Source organism: Mus caroli, chromosome 2 (assembly GCF_900094665.2).
Source record: "Mus caroli chromosome 2, CAROLI_EIJ_v1.1, whole genome shotgun sequence".
Taxonomy (NCBI): domain Eukaryota; kingdom Metazoa; phylum Chordata; class Mammalia; order Rodentia; family Muridae; genus Mus; species Mus caroli.
Window position 1 is genome coordinate 128,512,126 of NC_034571.1, and position 23,835 is coordinate 128,535,960.

A 23,835-nucleotide genomic window follows, 5' to 3' on the forward strand; every position below is an offset into this window, starting at 1 on the left:
GTAGTCTGTTTTACAAACATCAGAGGTTCTTTAGAGGTTCAAACAATTAACTCACTTTGGTCACTGGAAATTCCATGTCAATTTCTTATCTCTGAAAGATAATTTTGGGTTTTTTTTGTCTTGAGTTTTAGGGGTTATGCTGTGCTGTGTGGTTGTCAGGGCATCTTCTTGGCTGGTGCACACACCCTTGACTATTTAGTTTCTTTGGGTCCTCCTCGTTGCAGGTTTCTCAACATGTTCTTTATTTAGATAGAGCTTTCTGCCATCTCGGATGAAGGAGCCCATCCAGGACTCCCCTCCTGGCTCTTCCCTCCCATGTTCTCTGCAGTCTTGGAAGAGTGTCCTCTGGTTGCCCGTGTAAAACAATCTGTCCAGTTGTGTAAGATGCGGACAATGGGCCCATGTAAAACCCATTGGCTGCCTTCCAGTAGCTGCTCTATGTGTGTACACTGGAAAGGCTGCCTCATTGTCTCAGCTCTTTGATGGTCATTCCCTTGAAATCCCCATCCTCCTCAAGTGGTTTCTTTCTCTTGGGTCCTCTGTAGTGAGTAATGCCTTGCTAGCAGGTGGAGGAGGGAAAGGAGAAAGTTAAAGCTTCAGGTCTTTCATAGGTAAGGACTTCCAAGGCAAGCTGCGAATTTAAATGGAAGAACTTTGGCATGGTCCATAACCTTTTAGCTCCTTGGGCAATTTGAGGTGATTACAAAAAGGGAGTAATGGCAGTCCCCTTCCCATCTTTCAAGAGGTAACTTCATTAATACGCTGAGTTTCTCTAAATTGAGTTGAATTATTAAACATACCTTTATTTGCTTCTTATTTTAAAAATCAGTTGATTGGGTCAATATTTTATGGTGCTATGGACTTTGTCTTCACTGTGTCATTTATATAAAGTAATTTGGTTGCTGCCCCCAGTGCTCCAGGAACTATTTCAGAGAACAGCACTCCTTCCCACTTAAAATCCGACAAATTTGGGAAACTTCTCTGCCATTTTCCCAAAATGCCTTATTCCTTGGTTTGATCCCTAAATCTCTAAACAACATTATGCCAGACATGGCTTCCACCATCATTGCTGAGAGGCTAGCATCCTTTAGTCCCTGTATTCCTTCAGGTACCACAGTCCCCAGAGGCCTAGGTGTACGTAGGCCATGTGGATGGAAGGAGTACTCAGGTGGGACATGAATATGTCAGTAGTGAAGAAGGTAGAAAGGCAGAAATCCAACCTCCTTCTGAGTGCATAAGTTTGAGTACTTGTGTCGATCCTGGCAGAATTAGAGTTAAACCAGTGAAAGACAACATAGATGGTTAGAAACTCTCTTTTCGTGTTTGATATGAGCATTTTATATTAGATGTCTCTGCTATTCTTTTCAAAGTTAAGCCAAAGATAAAAAGTACAAGGGGTAGTTGACATGAGTCAGAACATCCTAGAACACATGAAATGCTACAGAGACACTCCATGCCTCTTTACATACACTTTGGCAAACCCATGAAGGTACTATATTGGATCCTTTTGAGTTTCTTCCAACCCCTCTCCTTTTCTCTTCCTTTTCTCCATAGCCAGGGTCTTTCTTTGTTGTCGTGGATGGCCTTGAACTCCCATCTCAGCAGTTCAAGTAGTGCGGATTCTAAGTGGGCCACTGTTTCTGCCTTGCCATATTGTGTTTTATTTAAAAGTTAATTTGCCTGTCTGTGGTTATAGGGGTTGAACACAAGGCCTCACACATGCTAAACATACAACATTTCTGAGTCTTACCGCACCATCATGATATTGGTTTTTGGTATGTCCTGCTGACAGCGGCTTCCTGTGTGTGGTTACTGAGGTGATCCATGGGACTATTTCTCTCTGCAGATATTACACAGTATATGAAGTGTTTCTTCAGGTTTAGAGACAAAGAGGAAGAGTTTGGGGGTCCGATGATGGGAAGACATAAGATAACCTATGGACCTCTATGGACTTCTCTCACATGTTTAAAGCATATCAACATAAAATGTCTGAGCTCTGATAATCACTTGCACCTTAATTTTGTACACTAATAAAACATTTGTTCTTCTACAGGTCTTGAATACCATCATGGCCAAACCTTATGAATTTAACTGGCAGAAGGAAGTGCCCTCTTTCTTGCAAGAAGGAGCAGTTTTTGACAGATACGAAGAGGTAACAGTGCCGTTAACTTTTTCCCCCTCTCAAACAATCTAAAAAGTTATCTAATTTTGATCAAAGTACTGAATGTTCTTTCACACAAGTAACATCTTTGAGGCTTATAAAATTGCAATGGCAGAGGGTGAAGAATGGGGTAGAATGATAATATACTGTCAGTGAGTTGTTGAATGATCACCACGTGCCCGATAAAAAGGTAGCAATGATGGGCGTCATTTATTAAGTGACCGTCTTGTGACAGGCTGGTTTCTCAATGAGTGCCTTATTTCATTCCATATGCTGTATTTCATTTTACCGATGAGCTCCTTATAAGGTGTTTGCTACCACTGTGATTTTACAGATAGGGCTCATGCAGGAACGGTTTGGGTTGATGCCGTGCTTTGGGCAAGCTTTCCTTGTAAACCTTTCTATTCCCTACTCCTGTAGCAGTGCTTGGGCTTGGTGCTAGTTTATTTGCTTGTTTCATTTGTGCAGAGTGTTATGGCCAAAGCTTTGCACACCTCTGCTTCTGTGGCTTTTTGTTCACACCTTTGCAAAACCTGGAGCCACTTTGCAAAAAAGTGGCTCCATGCTTTCTGTAGAGCCAGGAATTGAGCCATCAATGAGCTAGAAGGGATGGAAGGGTGAGCCTTACCTTGAAGACTTGAATTGGAGATGACCTGGGGAAAAGTTTAGGATGAAAGTGGAGTTTTCTCTAAGGCACAGGGAAAGGTAAAATGAATTCTCTTACAGCTGGAGATGATTCCTTTAGAACCAAGGAGTGTTGGGGCTGATATGCAGCCCCCTGAGGCTGAGAGTGTCCTTAAGTAGAGACTGCCTTTGCCCAGGAACTTGGTTGTGCTGGCTGACTTGACTTGCTCTTCGCAGCATGTATCTTGTTCTAAGAGTCACATTTCCAAGAAATCAAATTGAAAGAGCAAATGATGAACCAAAACGCCATCACTGTTTCTTACCTTGATTTCGGGTATTAAAGTGATAGTATTCGCATGTCTGTAACTTGACCGCAAAAGGAGTAAGTGCCTTGCACTGTAAGATGAATCAAAGCAATATCCCACCACCAGAGGCAACTGCTAGATTGCCTTGCAGTTTTCTTCTAGCCTTTTTATTTTGTTTCATTTTGTGTTTTATTTCTCCCTTGTAGTTGAGATCATGGAATACATTTTTAAAACCCAAACTTTCCATAATTCATCTCTTCCCTGCTTCCACAATTTCATTTCCAACTAGTTTTTCTCATGTACCCTCCATGGTAATCATAGCCAATCTCTCGTGGACTCTTTTCTCCTCCTGAGCTCCACTTGTTCCCGGGGTTTAATGAGCAAACTCCTGCTCAGCCTTCAGGACTCAGATGAGGAATCTTCCCTGGTCAGGCATCTCCTTGACCTCCTCAGAAGTCCATAACTCTCTTGTGCCACCAGAAGTCTTCCTTCGTGTGGTTTACCTCCATCACACTTTTTATTCATGTGTCTACCTTTTGAAAAGTAGTCTGCATTCCCAGAGCCCACGTGCTAGGTTTTACTTATTTTTCTCTTCCCGGGTACCAGTACAATGTGCTTCACTGTCAAGCTCATTGTAATGCTTAGCAATACATAAAACCAAGTCTGGCTGGTTATTATTTTCTTCCTTTCTTCTCTGGAGCTAGTGCTTCAGCCTGGAGCCTCAAAAAGGCTGAACATGGGACCTATAACTGAAATTTACCCCAACATTTTTCCCTTGATAATTGGGATTAGAATAAGATGATAGTCCTTGAAGCTCACACGGAATCTGAGTTTCTACAGGCTCAAATTATTTGGGTAAACCATATGAAATACATATCATCTAAACAGCTTATAGTTTCAACTCTTTTGTACAGAGAGTAAGTTATGTAAGTGGCTATATTTACATCACACAATGTGGCATAGAAAGTCAGGGACTAACTGTTCTATTCAAGGCTTCCTTCTGATCACCTGATCTAGGTTGGGTGCCACTGAGCGGGATGGCAACGCAGGTGACAGAATTTACTGTCTGTTCTCTCTCACTGATAGGCAGTAGGGAAAAAGTCCTAAGGGTTTATGTAATGTTTGAAACGAGGATAGGCGCCTAGGGAAGATGCAGATGGAGAGTTGGAGATCCTGGGAACTGTTTGTATGCACTGTGGGGAGTAGACACTCATGGTGGAGTGAGATTAGCAAGCTGCTGTGGTTGAGGGAATGCTAGTAAACTGAAGGGTTCAGCAAGCAAGCCCTGACAGTTTCGATTCTTCCGTGTCCCTCCATCTTCCTAGATCAGGAAATTCTTTTCGCAGGGCCTCTCTTTATGCCATGTCACATACATTTGTGTAGCCTGCTTCTGGGAAAGTGGGAGAGGGGGAGTATTGGAAGTTGAGAATGACTTTCCAAAGTCTACCACTGTGTCAAATGGCAAAGGGTCGTATTTTGGAGCAGTGTTGTTCCAAACCCATCCATACCATGGTTCTGTAGTGTGGGCTAGTGTGAGACATCACATTTCTTGACTGCTCGAGTGACCCAAATGATTTTCAGATTTCTAAGGCGATTTTCCAGCCTGATAATCTGTAAGATAGCTTAAAAATATTACTTGTTTTCCCATAAATCAGAGAGGTCACCTGAAAGAGACACAATGTGATATCTAGCAAAATTTTATCTTTCTTAGTGCTAGGTAAGCAAAAGCATTTTCGAAACAAACATTTGTCTTGGGAAACAAAGTGCTAGGAGGCTCGAGGATGGAGGAGCTGAAGCTTGTGTGCCCCTTTGACCCTTGTGGTGGCCTTGTTGGCTTCTGAATCATCACAACTCACTCCTATTTAGAAAATCCTAGTTTCTTCTGCTTCTCTAGGCATGCGCACTCCCCCAGCTTTCCCTGAATTCGAGGGCGACCTGAGCCTGGAGGGAAGAAACACCAAACACCTGTGAAACTCAGACCAGCCAGGCTTCATTGTCCTCACTGTGATTTCATGGGGAAGTTTAGTGAGAGACAAAACAAAGAATTTCAACTTTATAGAGTAAACAGAGCGCTTTCCTAAGAACACATCAAACCAGGAAGCCAAATCGTGTTTCAGGCTGGATGGCAGCCAATTTTTCTTACCATTTTCCAATTCTATAAGATGCAGTATTTTGGAGCCACGGCCATTAAAGTACACACTTGTAAAAAATGTAACCGGAAAAGGCTTCCTTCTCCAGTTTGTACATAAACAACCCTGAGACGTGACAGCTGACTGCCGGTGGGAAGTAGGAGAACTAAAGAAAAGGAAAGCCAGGCGTCTAGCAACGTCATAACATAGGGGCTGACGTGTGAAGGAGCATGCATGGTTTCTGCTCCAGATAACGGCTGTCACATCTGCAACAATAGATTAACTTCCACATGGTCAGGGAAAAAATGTTTAATAACTACTGAGGGATTTACCCCCCAAATAATTGTATATATATATATATATATATATATATATATATATATATTGCATTGATGCATTGTTTTTATGTGTATGTATTCCTGAAGGGTTTTTTTTTTTTTTTGAGGCTACGGAAATTTCAAAGGTTCACTTTGCAATAGCATTTGTAATAACATCCAATTCTATTGTCATTATACTTCTATTAAAATATCTACCTAGTGGTTCTATTAAAACATTAAAGGTGGCATACCCCTTTATTCCCAGCACTTGGGAGGCAGAGGCAAGCAATTTCTGTGAGAGTTCAAGGTCAGCCTAATCTATGAGCCTGATCTGCACGCAGAGAGAAACCCTGTTTTGAAAACAAAACAAACCCCCCTGTATTCCTTCCTTATTTGACTTATAAGTTACTTACGCACAAAATATATTTTGTTGATGAAAAAATGTTTAATATTAAGTGCCTAAAGAATTCCTCTTTCAGAAGAGAAGGGCAGCGGTGCTTTGCAGATGTGCACAGCTCAGATGTCTCCTTGACTTTCACAGCACTCCTTTCCATGGGCTTCTGGGTTGTCTGTATCTCACACCATCCCTCAGTGCTCTCTCCCACTTTCTAGACAGTACCTCCCCATTTCCAACCTCCAGTTCCTTCCGATGCTGCCACTCTACACTGCTTTGCTTCTAAAATCCTGTCTCACACCCAATTTCAGCAACACATGAGTATTGTTTGCAAATGACTTTGACTAAAGCTGTGGCAACAGCAGATGAGGGTGACAGCACTTCACAGTAGAACCCACAGCCCTTGGGAGGAAGTTCCCTTGCCCAAACCCTTCTCTTTTGCCCCAGTCTGCCACCCAGGTGCATGCCTGCCTTTAAATTATTTTAACCATTTGTTTATGTGTGTGTGGGCGGGGGGGGGGGGATGTGCACTTGTGTAGAGGTCAGAGAACAACTTGCTGGATTTGGTTCTCTCCTGGAAACTTTTGGGGGCCAAGGATTAAACTGAGGCTGTCAAGCTTGGTATCAGTTGCCCTTTTCCTCTGATTCACCCCCCCCCACACACACACATACACCCTTGATATAATGTAGTTACTCTTCTAGAGTCTTTTTTCAGTTTGCTCTCTTCATCTTTTACATATATGTTTCTCAATTACTTCGAAAAGATAAAATTCCTCATGTCAACCACGGAGATGAAGTTCTGGTCTCCTCCCATCTGGAAGTAACCCCTCCTTGCAGACTTCTGTGCCCTTTTCACCTCACATTAGCTTGTAGCCCAGATTCCTGCTTAAATGAGTGGAGTTACCACGGGAAGAGCCTTGCCATTTCCTCTGCCCTTTGTCTGCTGCCTTAAGCGGGCATTTTTCTACTGAACCTTTGTGCCGAATCTGCTCAGAGCCATGACAGCAGCTACTAACCCAGCATGGATGTCCCAGGCTTGCTGTGTGTCTAATGGGATTCAAGAGCTGAGTGTTATTGTATTTTAGTTAATTTCAACTTACATAACTACCTTCTTAGGGTGCATGACTATCATTGGCCCATATATGCAGTTATCTCAATCTACAACCAGATTTGAAAACACCTTGCTCCTGTTTCACAGCCAAGAAATCCCTCAGTTCCTTGCATCTGAGTCCCCTAAGTCTTTACAGCCACTTCTTCCTAGGAACATCCAGAACAGGGGTTTAAATGAGAGCAGTCAGTCTCTTGCCAGAGGCTAGCCCCTTCCCCATACCCAAACACCCAAACTTCCTTAATCTCTCATGAGATTCCTTGTCTTTGTTATGCTTGTGTCAATAGACAAAAATCACACTGATCTAGATTAAGGCTCTTCACTGTTTTTTTTTCCCAATCAATTTATTTATTCAATATCGAGCCCACCTCTCCTCCTAGCCCTGGGTCCTACAATCCTCCCCTGATTTTCCCCTTTCCCTTCACCTCTGGGAAGGGGGAATCCCCTCTCCTGTGTATCCCCCTATCCTAGCACATCAAGTCTCTGCAGGACTAGGTGCATCCTCTCCCACTGAGGCCAGACAAGGCAGCCCAGTTAGGGGAACGGGGATCCACAGCCAAGAAACAGATTCGGGGGCAGCCCACTCCAGTTTTTGGGGAACCCACATGAAGACCAAGCTGTATGTCTACTACATTTGTTAGGGGATAGGGGGACTAGGTCTAGCCTGTGCTAGTTCTTTGGTTGTTGGGTCAGTCTCTGGGAGCTCCCACGGGTCCAGGTTAGTTGATCCTGTTGGTCTCCCTGTGGAGTTCCTATCTTCACTGTTTTAATCTCTCCCTTTTCCTTTCTGTATTTCTCCCTCAGCCTTGGCAAGTGCTCCCCCACTGAGCTGTGTTCTTGGCCTGGCTGTAGTTTAACTGTAGAGTCAAGCAACACTTCATTCCATGTTTCAAAGGCAGTGTTTCACTGAGCCTTGTAGGAAAGAGTGCCTTTGCAGACCAAAAAGGGCCAAAGAAAGCAGCAACAGAAAAGACAAAAGCATTGGGCATTCCAGTTACTTCCTTGTAAGGATGAAAAAGTGGTTGCTTACTGTAACACTGCTTCAGGTCACATTTTCATATGAGGAAAAATTCAGAAACCAGCTTGCCAGGGCGAGCTGGCTATTGCCCATCTCTCTTGGATTCTGGGAAGGTATGATAGCACAGAGTTGCATTTGGAAAGGTGCAAAGTTGGCATGACAGACACCATTTTGCTTTTTTCCTTGTCTGTTGGGCCCTGAACAGGTTTGGTCTGCATATGGCCTGCAGACCCCTTCGACATGCACAGAAGGGGAGGCAGCTGGTAGCAACAGCTGCTGCCAGGCCAACTGAAGCAGCAGTTGCAAGGGCCAGAGGCAGAAGAAAGGAAAGGCACAGACAAGGGGGCCAGGCTTCCTTGTGGAGCAGAGCATTCAATTTAGGAAATATCCTGGAAACCCACACAGCAAAACCTTTTCAAAAGATTCCCAAAGGAACTATTTTGGTTTAAACATATAACTCCCCCTAAAGGACAGTTACAGGGTGGAACAGCTAGCTAATCATGAGGTCTTTTACTACTAGACCCAGATCATGTGATTTTTTTTTTAATTTTAAACAAACAATCATACAAACAAATCCCTGTATTTGTAATTGATAGAATAGTAGACAGCTGATCGAATTGTGGCAAATTCTTTTATAAAAGTCAATCATTTGAGGGAAGGCTCTTAAATAGTGCCCATTTCACAGTGAAAAACAAAAGTCGTCATTCTTCATTTTACTTCCAAACTTTATCTAGTTCAGCTTGTGCCTGCAGGGTCAGGATAGTGGGTTCCCAGAGTAAGCGCTAGCTAAGTAACAGCCGGTGCTTACACTGAAGGGTCCTAACAGAGACGGTCACCATGCTAGTGCTTGCTAGTGCTCAACTTTCAGAATCAAGCTGAAGGCACTGTTTAATTACTACACGTGGAACAGGACAACAGCAATAGCAAACAAACAAACACACAAACAAACAAACAGAAATTATCAGTAAGGTTCCAACAGATGTTGAGAAGTAGAAGGGGCTGGAGAACTGCAGGAGAATACAGGCTTATATGCTTGGAGGAGTTAAGGTTGGTGATTGCCAATGCATAAAATAGAACTTAAGTCTGAGTTTTGAATGTAAAAGGGGTCAAAGGCAGCCAATAAAAAAGTGAAGAATAATAAATTTTCTATGTTGGAGTATATTAAGAAAAAGTCTTAAATACTTTGAAAGAAATGAAATTTCTCTGCTTTTGTTCTATGGGGCTGAAGATTATAACGTTGTCTAGGGCATGCTCTGTTTAGTTACTAGCGCTTTTGGTGTGACTCCTCTATTTTTCCAGCTCCAGTCAATATCATAGCTTGACTTTTAAAAACAAAGTGTGAATGTCACTTTGTTCTCCAAAATGACTTCAGGCCCCTCCTCCTTCACTGTACGAAGAACAGCAGTAAGATGTGCTCACGTTGGATAAATTCACTGTAAGAAGAATAGCAGTAAGATGTGCTCACATGGGATAAGAGGAAGGAGTAATGGCTCTAGAAGACAGAACGAGAGACATCAGAGAGGAAGCTTCACCCAGGCTGAGACCTGACTATTGGCTCAGCCAACCAATCGAAGCACAGCTAAAATGAAGGCTGGTGCTAATAAGTTGTGCAAAGGCTGGTGGATGTGACTGGAGACTGCTTATCCAGTGGAGTGGCTTGCGACTCAGGGTGAGAGTAACTTCTCATTAGATCCTAAAGGCCCCAGGGAGCATCTCATGTTCTTTTGGTGGTCAATAGGAAGGGCCTGATAAGTGAATGGAATTGACGTGGCTGGATTCCCCAAGTCTGACTCAATCTGCAATCTGGAAGGGTAGAAGGAGGTCGAAGGATTAATGGGACAGTTGGTTAGAAACATGGAGAAACTGGAGATTTTGAGTATGGGAATAACAAACCATGGGCTCCTCGAACTTGTGAGGTGAGAGTGGTGAGGGAGATAGGGGTGCTGAAGGGGGCTAAGATAACTGACATGGGACTCTGGATGGTTATGATGCAAACTAGCAAAAAACATAGTCAGGCTAGGGGAGGGGACCTTTATGAGTGGGCTTAAGGTCTTAGGGTGTTTTTATGCCTAAGGTGGGAGAAAACTGTGGACAAGGACAGAAGTTCTATATGTGGTTTCTTAAAAGAAAGCATTTTTCACAAAGTAGAATCCACAGAATTTAGTCAAAAACAAGTTCAACAGAAAGGAAATTGAAGAAAGCAGTAAAAATAGCTTAGAAAGTGAGCAAGTGCATTTTCCTCCTGCCGTCTTCCCTCCTGGGGGGATCACTGGTGTCTTGGTGGGTTTAAGAACAGGCCTCTAGGACCTTCTCCGCAAGGCCCTTGCAGTGGGCGGCACTGACTGCACCAGCAGAGGTTGAAAAGGTTTTCACGAAGACCTATTATATGCCAAATAGCCATTTTAGACTTTTAAAAGAAGATCTGGTTGGCCTCTCACCTCTCTCCTTGCTAGGAGGAGGAGTGGAAGTGAATCTAAACATCAGGAGCCGACTGGAGGTTGGAACACAGCCAGTCCTCAAAAGCTCCCCTTCTGCCTGGCCACACAACGCAGCTACCCAGAGAGCTTCCCACAGGCTGATCCCTGCTCTCTCCTAAGATTCCCATCAATTTCCCACTGGCTTGGTCTCCGACATTAACAGAATTTAAGAGAAAGTCCGAGTAGGAGAATATGACATGCAGCTAAGGCTGAGGACCGTGCCCTTAAACAGTAAATCTTTAGAAATGCTGATGTGGTTACTGGATGATGATTTCAGAGAAAGTTGTTGATGTTACAGATTTTCGGGAAGGTTAAAAGCCACATGTATAGGGAAAAGATTCATGTTCAGGATTAAACTATTCTAAGTATGATATAGTATGTTTGCATGAATATATCAGACATTCTGAGTAGTGTGTAAATTATTTTGTAGCTCATTTGGCCACAGCAGTCCTCCACTACAGCTTAATAAAGTTAAAAACAAAACAAAACAAAAAAACCCAATAGTACACGTAACCCTTAACTGATCCAGAAATGTACTTTGATCTAGCAGAGGTGCTGTGATGTCACATCTGCTCTCATGACAAGGTTCTGAGAGAAGAAAAGAGAAAGCATTTTCTTAGATGAGATTTAAAATGTGTTAGAAAAGACATAAAGGGCCGTTTCTTAAAGGCATTGCCAGTTTTACAAAAACAGGATAGGTTTATTTAACCCACAGTGCTGGCTACCATCTGCAAAGCCGAGATAATACAGGCTACAAGAAGAAGTCTCTGACTTTGTTGTCTTGGTATTTCAGTGACAGAAGATGGACAGTAAATGGATGGGCCAAAATAAGCAACTAAATGTCCATAAATGTTAACTGTAGTTCTGAAGGAAGTGATAGCAGAGATGGGCCCTCGGGAGTACAGGAGGGGGAGGTGGTATGAGCTAGGTCAGAGGGGCAACTTGAATCAGGAAGTGACCATGATAGGACGTGATTGATAAGATGGGGCCAAGTTGGTCAAGAGCCTTCTAAGACATGAATCCTGTAAATTTGAAGTCATAAGGCTGACTCCAGTCAGAATATTAAAGATCAGGACCAAAGTTGGATCAGGACAAAACTGGGAGTCAAGAAGGGGAGAGCAGTTAGAAAGGTACTGGGCAGTTTCATTCTGTAGAGCAGAGGTTGCCAAGTAAGGGTTCCAGATTAGCATCTTCAGGACCATCACAGCTTTGAGCCCACTCAGCATCCTCAGAACCAACAAAGCTTTGAGCCCACTCAGCATGCCTCCTTAAAAGAGGCTGTGGGGATGGACCACTTAGATTTTAACAAAGCCCTCAGAGAATGCCACTGCACACTCAAGTATGAGAACAATGCTGTGGAACTAGGTCGAGAGCTTCTACTTCATCCTCGTTGCTGTGTGCAAGATTATTTTCAATGTAGACTGACATGCTCTCATTTACGTTTTGGAGACCGCTCTTTTGGTAGCTGTTTAAAGAATTGCTTATAATGTGTGATATTAGTCAGTGTTCCAACATTATAAAATGTCCATATAATGAACAGGTAACTGGTAAACTGCCCACTCTCTAATTCACACACTCGGGAGACTAAGGCTATATAGCAAGTACTAGGCCAACCTGTGCTATGAGCATGACCCGCCTCAAACTTGCTAGGTTGGCAAGCAGTAGTGGAACAGTGTGGTAGACATTAGCTTACAGCTCTGGGTTCTGTCTGTCACACCACTAGAGTGATGAAGGAAGGGAGGCAGGAAGAGGAAGCAGGGAGGACACAATTCACTTTAGTTCCAATTTTCGAGGGTCCAGTGCCAGGTCAGGTGAACCCTAAAGTTTGGGCCTAAAATGGCAGTGATAAGGAGCACCTGTTAGAGCTGGCACACCCCAGCGACCTAAAGGCATCCCGTCAAGACCCACCTCTTAAAGTTCCACCACTACTCATTAGTGTTACCATGGAGATATTCAAATTCTAAACCATAATAGGGGACCCTATAGGTTTGGGAGCACCAGGACTTCAAGGAAGGTAAGTTTGAATCCTTGTCCTTCCTCTACCCCCTCTATATCCTCAGATTGTATGTGTGTGTGTGTGTGTGTGTGTGTCTGTGTGTCTGTGTGTCTGTGTGTGTTGAGACATGTCCATGCTAAGTTGTCCTGGTCTGGCCTCAATGTTCTGCTTAGAAGTTGTTGCACCTGACTCAATACCTGTTACACCGGAGTCAACACCTGTTGCCTGTCTCAACGCCTGTTGTTACACCTGTCTCAACACCTGTTGTTACACCTGACTCAACACCTGTTGTTACACCTGTTTCAACACCTGTTGTTACACCTGACTCAACACCTGTTGTTACACCTGTCTCAAATATCTGTTGTTACACCTGTTCTCAGTACCCCAAGAAAGTGAGAGCTATAAACATGTGCTACCATACCAGGCTCTAGGGCTTGACATTCTGACAGTGTCACATCCTTTGAACTCAGACAATGTTTTGATCATCACTGTGGTAGAAAATAGGGAATGTGAAGGTAGAAGGTCTGAAAAGAAGTGGTTCTTTATCCAGTGATTTAGATTTTTGTGCCAATCTTCCTTCAACCATGTTTCCTGTCTTCCCATCCACTTGACTTCTGCCTCCTATAATAAAGGTTGTGCCAGGCACTTGGGCATTACGTCATTTGGCACAAACTCTGAAACGACTCAGAAATGCAAGTGCTAATGTCTGCCAGACTCTTGTAAAAACACCCAGGTCAGTTCCTTCCTCAGAACAGCCTTTAAAATAACAGCATTGATAATGTTATCTGGCCTTCCCTGCCCACGGAGCTGGCTCCTTGTCATCTAAGCATGTGATATTTAAAGAAAGACTCCTGTGGTTTGGAAAGTTCTGGCAAATAAGTGGCCATGAACACAATAGATTTGGTAAGAGCCATAACCCTGACATTTACAAGTTAAGACCTTGAACAGCTCCATCTGCCAGGTCACTCCTTTCACCTGAAATGCAAACAAAAAATGGACCCCAGAGGGCCCTACTCCTGGAGGATAGGCACCCAGTATGCGTATGTAGCTCTTCATCTAGAAGATTCTACCACACTGACACATTGTTAGTTTTTTTCTATTCCGAGAATAAATAAAATGTTCAGGCAAGCGGTCGGTGAGCACCGCAAAGCGCACACACTGGAAAGGGCTGTTCCTGATCGTGCCTTGCCGACGCTATGCAGACTCCTACTAACCAATCTCTTAGCTTCCTACTCCTTTGGCTTGATCATTGCCTTTCTCAGTGTGAGAGGTTGATTGACAGAAGCCAGGGCAACTCTGGGTTTTGCAGCCCAGCTCGTGCTGCATGGGAACCTCTTTACTTGTAGGTGAGATTGTAAGAGTGATTTCAAGACCTAGAGTTTCCAGCCCCTCCTTTACGTCCCCAAGGTCTAGTTGTATTTGAGCCAGAGATGGGAGGAGACACTCAGGATTGGGGCAGGATAATGAATGTGTATAATAATATCAAATGAGAGAGCTAGGGCAGAGTGGTGTTACATGTTCAGGGATCCTAGCATCGGAAGGAAGCGGGGATGTAAACTGCAGAAATGAAGAGAGATGGTTTCCCTGAGGTAGAATCACTGTCCTCAGGATGGGAGTGTGTCTGGTTTGCCTCCTCAGGTCTGTTGGTGAAGTCTGAAAGGGAAGGTGTTAGGAGTGTAAAAGTAAGGGAGTTTAAAAAAAATCTGGGTTATTGTTACTAATCTTATCAATTTTTTCTGTTTAGCATACACCACTACATGGATTAGTGACCCAAGACAGTAAACATTTACACACAAAGCACGGATTTGCACACATTACTACACAAAACAAAACCAAGCAGTTAAGGAAAAAAGAGATTCACTCAGAGTTATAAAAATATTCTCCCGGAACAATATGGTTTATAGAAACGAACTTCTTATTCAGTGAAATTGACAATAATTACATGAAATGGCTAGTATAGTCTGTTCTAATTTTTTTTCATTCATTAGTATCTTCAAGCTTCTTTGTTTTAGCACATTTTTAATTAGATATTTTCTTTATATACAGTTCAAATTTCAAATGCTATCCCGAAAGTTCCCTATACCCTCCCCTACCCACCCACTCCCACTTCTTGACCCTGGCATTCCCCTGTACTGGGGCATATAAAGTTTGCAATACCAAGGGCCTCTCTTCCCAATGATGGCCGACTAGGCCATCTTTTGATACATATGCAGCTGGAGACACGAGCTCTGGGGGTACTGGTTAGTTCATATTGTTGTTCCACCTATAGGGTTGCAGAGCCCTTCAGCTCCTTGGGTGCTTTCTCTAGCTTCTGCGTATCTTCAAGCTTTCTTATGTATCTATCTCTTAATATAGAAAGTGTATCCTACTGAATTCTCTGCATCTGTGTGGTCTATCTTAAAGTGGTGGGAATGTGGCTAGACTCAGCCTATCCCTAATACTTCTCAGCATATACTGCTGTGGAACCAGCGTTTACCAAGCAAAGCTATTCTTTCTTCTAAGATTTGTTTTTGTTTTTAATCATGGGTATGGATGGATGTCTCTGAATATGTGTGTTCATGTGAGTGCATGTGTCCTCTGAGACCAGAAGAGGGCTCCAGATCCCTGGAGCTGGATTGGCAGGTGGGTATGGGTAGCGTGCTGTAGGTGTTGAGGATCCTATGCAAGGGCAGTGCTTACTTTTAACCACTAAGCCATCCCTCCAGCCCTAAACTATTTAATAAGGCCCATTCACCGCCTACAAATGTTCATTAGAACATACAGTCTTTGTAAGGAGGTTTTACTCTTTCACATCTTTATCAAGTCATATGTTTTCATATTTAATTATAAAATTGAACTTACTTTCAAATATCAACTTTCAACTCCACATCTCCTATGTGGTGCTATGGTTTGTTGATCACCTGGCTGAATGGATGTTGTCACCTGGTCCTCACATTCAAAGTGTGTCTTTAAGTGAAGTACTTTTTATTTATAGGGATTTATATTTTAAAGGTGATTGGTCTACCTACAGAGAAAAATTAGCAAATCATCCTAAAATCTCAGTTATAGTTTTTTTCCTAATATTATCACGTTAGATAGATGCATATGCACTGAAATGAATTAAAAGAGCTCATTATTATACTTTAAACATTGCACATAGGAATTTTTTATTGTTTCTGTAATTTTTCTAAATGATCAATTCCCCATCAAAAGGACCCAAGCATGAATAAAATTGGGTCAAATTAAACAACAAAACAATACAATACAAGTGGTCGTTTCTGTGGGGAGAGGATGCTGCAAATAGACACACCTGTATCTCACCCAACCTTTAATTCCCTTGGAAGCGGCAGGGCAGCGTGGTTCTCAAGGACAATGGTAGCACATTCTACAAACCACAGCAAGTCACAGGCTGCCCTGCCTCAGCACGGGAGATGAGAGAATACAACATGGATGGCAAAGGATGGCAGGGACGGTGAAGGACCGTGACCCCTTTACAGCGACCTCCGTTTCTCCACATGCTCTCTACAGTGTGCAGTCCGCGCAGCATACCTTTTCGTTAAACAAACACACAATGGATGTTTTAGGTGTGGGGAGACGTGCTCTCACAACTGCTATACCTTGTCCTGTCAGCACAGAAGTGTCCATGCAACACACAGGAAGTAACGGCTGTGTTCCCACGATGTGGTGCTTTCAAAAAGAGGTGGCAGGCAAGATAGCACCAAGGACAACAGAGATGAGTCACACGTTAGCTTTGATGATAATACTCGGGTGGTTTCCCTTCACATCCTTACACCTAACTCTGCATTTTCTGTCTTTGGTACATTTTGAACGCAACACTTTCTCTTCCTTTTCTTACGTCTCACTGTTAGCTTTTGCTGCAGAGCAAAGCCCCTCGATTTTGTTTTTCCTTTGCACAGTCTTCTCAATTACTTCTGTTTTCTTTGTTTCTTTGTTTTTGTTTTTTGTTTGTTTTTGAGTTTGCTCTTCTTCTTGTTCTTCTTTGTCTTGTTGTTCCCCTTCCTTTTTTGACACGGTTTCTCTGTGTAATAGTCCTCATTGCCCTGGAACTCTTTTTGAGGACCACACTGACCTCATAGAGATCCACCTGCCTCTGCCTCCCATGTGCTGGGATTACAGGCGTGCACCACCACCGCCCAGCTAGATGTTCTTAGAGATGGAAGGTAATTGTATTCTTTCTGAGTAACAGGAGCACCTCACCCATGCAATAATTTGAAAGTCAATGCTGGGAGAATTCTTCTAAGGCTTGATCCATGCCCCACTTGCTGGGTACAAGGACAGCCTGCTTATGAAAAGATGAGGGAAGCATCCATTAGGAAAGTGTGAAGGAAGTCTGGGATGACTTCAGTTTACACAGAGCTTGTGGAAACAAAACAGGAAGAGTGTCTGTAAACAGTGAGTCAATGCGATTAAAGCATAAGGGTATAGCTCAGCTCCCCAGGCCTTGCACGTGTCACTGTGCTGTGCTAAAGAATTTAATTAAAACTCTAATGGCAAAATTACAGAGCTAGATTCTCTCTGGGTCCTTTTCAGCCTTTAATATAAATAGGAAGAGCTTGGTATTAGTTAGATCAGGCCACATGTCTGTGCTACAGGTGAATAGGCTAATGATAGCCAGGGCGTGCTATTAATTATAGAGATGAGTGCTCTCGTGTGGGTCTCCAGACTGGAGGGGAGGTTCAGAGTCCACCCTGGCTTGATTTTCTTGCTCATTCCATGTATGCTGTCAATGCGTCGGCACCCATTCAGGTGGGAGCCGAACAGTTAGCGAAACAGACAGCACATTTTAAAGGAACTCTAAATCCTGTATTAAGATTGAATTTATTTCCCATGCGATTTGAGGTGAATTAATTCTGTTTCTAAAAGTTAGAAGGAATGATTTTTGTTACTGCCCCTTGTTGGGGATTTTAGAGAAGGTACTGTGTTGGTCATACTGGGTTCTCTAACAGAAGAATTGATAGAATCTATGTCATCCATAGGGAGAGATTCATTGTGAGGGATTGGCTCCTAAATCCGGAAGTGAGTCTAGAAGCTGAGAAGTCTGTGAGCTTTTGACTCTGTTACAAATGCTACAGGTTGGAAGCCTGTCTAAAAGCCAGAGGCCTGACAGCAGAAAGCCAATGTGTGTGGGCCCTTCCACAACTGAAGGTCTGAGAGTCAGAGTACCAGCAACTGAGAGCAGGGGAGAAAGAGCAGGCCCTCCCCACATCTGACCTGCGGGTCCTCCACAGGCTCTGGAATGCTCATATACTAGAGAGAGCAGACTATCTTAGTCAATCCATGAGCACAAAGACTGGTCTCTCCTCGAACTACCCTCTGCATCCATACTTCAAAGAGATAGTTTATCAATTCTCTGGGCACCCTCTAGTTCAATCAAGTCAATGTGTCAGCCATGGAGAATATTTTCTCTTTTAGTGCTTTCAGTAGGAATGTGGACCATGTGGAGCAGTTACTCCGCACTGGATCCAAACCTTTCAGAGTCCTAACAGCCCCTTTAATTTTCAGCCCCATTTTGTGGTCTGCAAAGCAGGGACTTTGAGTAGTTAAACTCCTCTCTCCATAGACCTTGAATGAGAAATTCAGAGGACTTCTTCCAGCAGTCTGTGTTTCAAGATCTGTCCCAGTGAATCTAAGGGCAGGTGCAGCTCAAGCTTGTGAACCCTAGGCAACGGCAAGATGAAGGATTGTAGACTAACTAGAAAGGCAAAAATTAGAGGCTTCTAAAGCTCTTTACTGCTAATCTCCCTGAAACAGGAAGTCATGATAAAAGAAGAGAAATTTATTGGAAACCAACAAACTTCTTTTCCTAGGCATACACAGAACCCATGCAAAAAGCCAGACTCAGTCCATGTGCCTATAACCTACTGGGGAGAGAAAGATATCCATATATTTGCTTGTTTGTTTATTTTGGTGTATGTGTTTTATTCATGTGTTATATGTACTTGTTAGTGTGTGTGTGTGTGTGCACTCCCACAAGCCTGCATGTGTTATATACCAGAGTGAGACGTTGGGTGTCTTTCTTTAATTGTCCTCCAGCCTTATTTCTCCCTTAGCGTGAAATTTTACCTTTTGACTAGGCTGGCCAATCAGGTCAGTGAGCTTCAGAAGTACCTGTCTCAGCCCTTCCCCAGCAGTAGGGTTACAGGCTCTTTACCAGCTGAGACTTCTTCCTAGCTTGGATAATATAGATCACATGGAGCCTTTCTATATGCCAGGAGCTGTGCACACATAGCATGTGACGTCAGCCTTGAGTACCTCAGATGGGTGTGAGGTTGTGATGGCTAACTGAGATTATTTTCTAGAGTTTATAAGAAAGAAATGAGGCATAGCTTTGAGCCAACACTGAGTAAGAGTGTTATCCATAGTCCCGAACTGGCTATTGGTGAAGAGAATAAACATGAGTCACAGCTACATCCTTTATGACACAGAAGGGCTACTAGCACAGAACTATGTTGGATGATAAGTACAAGTATAAACTATATAATTAAAAGCAGTCTTTCTAAAATTCAATAATGCAAGCTAGAATCAACGATCTGTTTGTGTGTGCATGGGGTGTTTATACCTACTTTTTGTGAACCTTGGGTCTCATCCTGACCAAGCAGATACTTTACCCTTGAGCCACATACAGACCCCAAAGACCTGTTTAACTCTTTTATTCACCATTTGCTCTTAAGTATTCTGGGCCATAATAGTAATGCTGCCAGGTTTATAATCCAATTCTTTCAAGAAAATAAGGACAGAAAGAAATTATTCTTTTGATGTAATCACCCCTAGGTGCCCTTAGTAGCATCAACCAGCTCCCGACTGGTCAATAAAACAAGCCGTCAGGATAGGGAGACCTCAACCAGGGATTTTCAGTTGCTAATTGTTTGGGGAGGGGAAGGCAGATAAAATGAGCATAATGTTTCCTTTTAGTTGATGGAGGTAGACTTAATATCTTTTCAGCAAGTAAGCCCATCGCTTTAATAATTAACAGCAATTTTAATAAATCATTGAGAGGGATGTGATTTCTAGGTTTCTTTCTCTGAAAGCCACAGATAGTAAGTAACTACAGGGAATCACACTTTGCTAGAGTGTGCAGGGTGTTCGGTTGGGCAGAGACACCTCCCGGGGGTTGAGTTTCATCCTCTTCACTAAGGGGTCTCCTCTGAGTACAGCTCTGCAAGGCCCTGCACTGTACTCAAAAGGGAGAGCAACCAACCCCTGTGATGCTGGCGAGGACATTCCAGGGGTGTCCTGGGCTGGCAGTGCTCACCAGAGCAAAGCAGCCAGGACAGCATTTGCAAAAGAGAAAAGGTTTTCACATCAAATGCTATTTAAGATGAAGTTTTTTTTCCCCAAAGAGTTCTTTGCAAGGCTTAAAATGCAGAGTTAAGAGGTGTGTTTATTGATGCACAGAAGTGGGGCCTAGCTTAGCTGTGCTACGCAGAGATGTGACCTTGAATCTGTGTTAAACTCACTGTGCACAAGTCCCCTTAGTTCAAAAATAGAAGTGAGAAATGCCTTCCTAGCTTTGCCTTTATAAGACACAAATAAAGATGGCTCATTTTAGAAGGTAAATCACACCTTCAGGAACTTCACACCTAATCACAAATCATTTTCTAAGTCCTTTTTGTGATGTGTAAGTTGTCCACAGGGCCCACCATTTTACTGTTCACTGAGCATGGCAAGCACATCCTGACTTGTAGGCATTTACACTCTGCCTATATTCTCATTCATATTTATTCCTTCATATTCCGTCTCTCTGTGTGTGGTTCTCTCTCTGTGTCTCTCTGTATCTCTCTGTCTCATCGATGTCTCTGTGTGTGTCTCTATGTGTCTCTCTGTCTCTGTCTCTCTCTTTCTCTCTCCAGTCTTGTATTTTCTCTCCTCTTCTTAGGAGTGTTCTTGCTGGACCCTGGCCCAGAATGTTCTGCTGCCATCTCTCGACTCCCCCGCCCTCTCCCAACTTCCTCTGACACAGACATCCAGTTAGGTTTTCCCTCTAGCACAGTTCATATGGTGTCTCGGTCTTGGTGGTCTAAAGGACTCAGCACCCCTTCCTTCTCCTGTCGGGAGGGCATATAGGAGACACCAGGAACATGCCGCTATGTTCCAAGGTTCACTGCTCACGTGAGGTCGCTCTGGCTGCAAGTCCCTTGCACATAAAGATGAGGCATGGAGCCAGCATTGGTCCCAGGCTCCAGCAGAGACTGGGTAATTTAAGACCCAATGGGAGCTACTTCAAAAAAGAAAGAGCAAGAATTCCTATGGAACTGCTGCAAAAAGCAGCTTCAGAGGCCATGGCATTGGCCATGCCATTAAGAAGAAATGCATACATGCAGGGAAAGGCACATAAAAGTCCAGTCTTTTCATAAGCCTTTTAGTATTCTTTTGTACCCACTAAGCAAGAGTTGAAAATGGTCTTTGTTATGGTCACCTTTTCAGACACAAGCGTTTCTTGTCACTATTTTTAATTACTTGGTATAATGTATTATTCTGGAACAAATCATTTTAATTAGAGGTGCTTACCATAAGAAAGGCCTCATCAGTTTTCTCTTGTATTTGAAATAAAACTAGGAAATAAATCTGCTGTTTGTAGAATGTGAGGGGGCATGAGAGGTGGAAACAGGCCATGTTTCTCTGATATTGATAGAGATATTTATTATAAATCCTACTTATTTGACACCAGAGCTTAGAAAATAAGCAGTCCCCAGCCGGGCAGTGGTGGCACATGTCTTTAATCCCAACACTTGGGAGGCAGAGACAGGTGGATTTCTGAGTTCGAGGCCAGCCTGGTCTACAGAGTGAGTTCCAGGACAGCCAGAGATACACAGAGAAACCCTGTCTTGACCCCCCCCCCCCCATAAAAAGAATAGGCAGTCCCCTTCGGGTTTTCTTCTCTTAGTTATGCAGGTAACTTTCTTGACTAACAAGTTCCCTGTTGATAGTTTCCTTGGGTAACTTCTTACTTTGCCTGAAGACATGTTTTCTTGGTGTTGTGTCTTCTGTGTGTGGAGATGTATTTGCTTCAGCAATCATTTCTTTATGCTGCTTCTGTGAGAATCAGGGTCTACCCACAAGGGCCTTCCACTATAGCACTGACCCCTCAGGGAAACTGAGCACCCATTTACCTGGAAGTAAAGTATTTACATCAGAGGCACTGTGGGGAAAGGACAGAGGGAAACAGAAAGGGAGATGATAGTTTCTCCAATTGACTAACCTTATAAATTAAGCCGCAGAGGTGAAACATCTTTATTCTGGGGTAAAGGAGAAGTCAGAAAACTACTGCAATTGATGAACCCAACATAAACCTTTGAGAACAGTGTGTCCCTTGCAAGTAACTGAACTGAGAGTTCCCTTCCCTGACTGGTTCTGGTCACATGGAGGTCACCCCTGTCTTACAAAGGTGAGGACTATGCGGAGACTTGTGTCTTAGTCTCTTTAGAGTGCTATAACAAAAATGCCACACACTGTATATTTTTCACATTCCCTGCAGCTGAAAAGTCAAAGATAAAAGCCCAGGCAGACAGGTACCTCCCAACAATCTTGTCACGGTATATAGATGGTACTTTCATGTGCAAGGAAGAAAGGTAAAGGGCCTCTTGGGGACCTCTTTTATGTGTCCTGACCCGTTTGTCTGCCCAGAATTTACATTTCCAGTGACCATCACTTTAAGACAGGAATAGAATATATGAATGTGTCAGTGGGGACATATATATCCAGACCATGACACCTTGTTAAACAGCATCAGACCAATTTCATATCTGCAAAAAATACAACTTGAAAAATCAGGAAAGGTGGTTTGCTATCCTTGCTGGGTTTCAGTAGCCTTCCCTGATGTCTAAGCAGAGGCCAGGCTCATTTCTGAGGTAGGGGTAAAAATGAAAGAAGCAGATTACATCTTCCACTTGACACTAGATTAGAGCATCCTCCATATCTCAGTCCCAGCTGACATGAGCACTTCAAAGGCTCGCAGTTGTTTCTTAAGAGATTGTCATTTCTCTTTCTATGAGATATGGGAGGCTGGATAAACAAGAAGTCTCTCATCTTTAATACCTGCTCAGTAACTCCCAGGCTTGCCCTCCTGCCCTGATTGTGATCTCCATGTCAGGCACAGGACACAGGCTCCTTACCAGGACGAATCTCTCCAGTTCACTGTCCCTAACCATCAGTGAAAGATAGGCCAACTCAAACTGCCTTGAGCAAGTTTTCATGGTTAGAGGTGAGGAGCAATTTATTTCCAGCAGGGAAGGTACTAGCAAGACTAAAGAAAAATCTTATCCTGGTTCCATATGAGAGCATGGGTCACCCAGAGCCAACTCCATCACTGGGAAGTCTCCTGGAAATGTAGGAGTAGCTGCAGTCTCCAAAAGTCCCACCCCAGTCAGCCCTTTACCTCTGTTGTAACCACAAGAAGCACTAGAACCTTCTGAGGACCTTGTGCAAGCTGTATGAGCTCCCTCCCCTGGAGCCTGCCTACTGCCTCCACGAGAAACTGGCAATAGGCAGATCTCACTAGGATCTTACGTGGGCAATCACAGTGCTGACAGTTCAGAGCCATGGCCACGTCTAACCTAGACAGAACAAATACACATTGTGTTTGATGACTTAGTCTCTGTGCCAGCCACTGCATGACATGAATGTTGGCAGAGACTGGCTTGGGAAGAGAGACGTCTAGGGTGGAAAAGCACAAACTCAAGCTGATCATGACATGAAAAATTAATTTTCAGTGAGGCTAATTCAATAATAATTTATAAATTTGGGGTTTATATTATGCATAGATTTGTATACCAGGTCAGAGGAAATATGTACATACCAAGAATGTTGTTCTTTGTAACTCAAAAGGTTAAAACCCAGATCTAACTCTGCCTCTCCTAGTATCTGTTTCTTCTTCAGCAGCTAGCCCGACTTCAATTAGGATCAATGTTCTCATCTGTAAAATAGGGTTGATTGTTTTTATATATTTTTTTAAATTTTGGTAATACATAGTCTTTATTAGGAATGCTAAGAATTGTTAATGTCTTATAGTAACAATTGATAAGTATTTACTTTGTTCACATTGCATTGTGATTTTGTTTTATTTTAGTAAGATGGAGTCTCATTAGATAGCCCGGACTTTCCTCCAAGTCTCAATCCCCCTGCCTTAGCCTTCCAACCACTGTTATTACCGGTATGTGTCAGCATGCCTGGCTTTGGTTTAGTTTATGTGTCAAATTTTCTAGTACCTAGAGGTACACTGTAGTTGATATTATTCTCTATTTTTAGTAATGGAGAAATGCATTTCTTTGCTTTTTTTTTTTTCTTTTTCATTTTTCTTTCTTTTTTTT

General features: G+C 43.1%; 1 protein-coding gene across 10 annotated transcripts in view; it reads left to right on the forward strand.

Annotated features, from left to right (window-relative positions):
* Positions 1-23,835, forward strand: part of Plcb4 (phospholipase C beta 4) — a 353,082-nt gene that overhangs the window by 215,696 nt on the left and 113,551 nt on the right. For all 10 annotated transcript variants that reach the window (XM_029473927.1, XM_029473924.1, XM_029473932.1 and 7 more), the window contains one exon: positions 2,054-2,152. In XM_029473927.1, coding sequence (XP_029329787.1) covers positions 2,069-2,152 — 84 coding nt within the window. In that variant the 5' untranslated portion in view covers positions 2,054-2,068. The remainder of the gene's footprint in view (positions 1-2,053; positions 2,153-23,835) is intronic.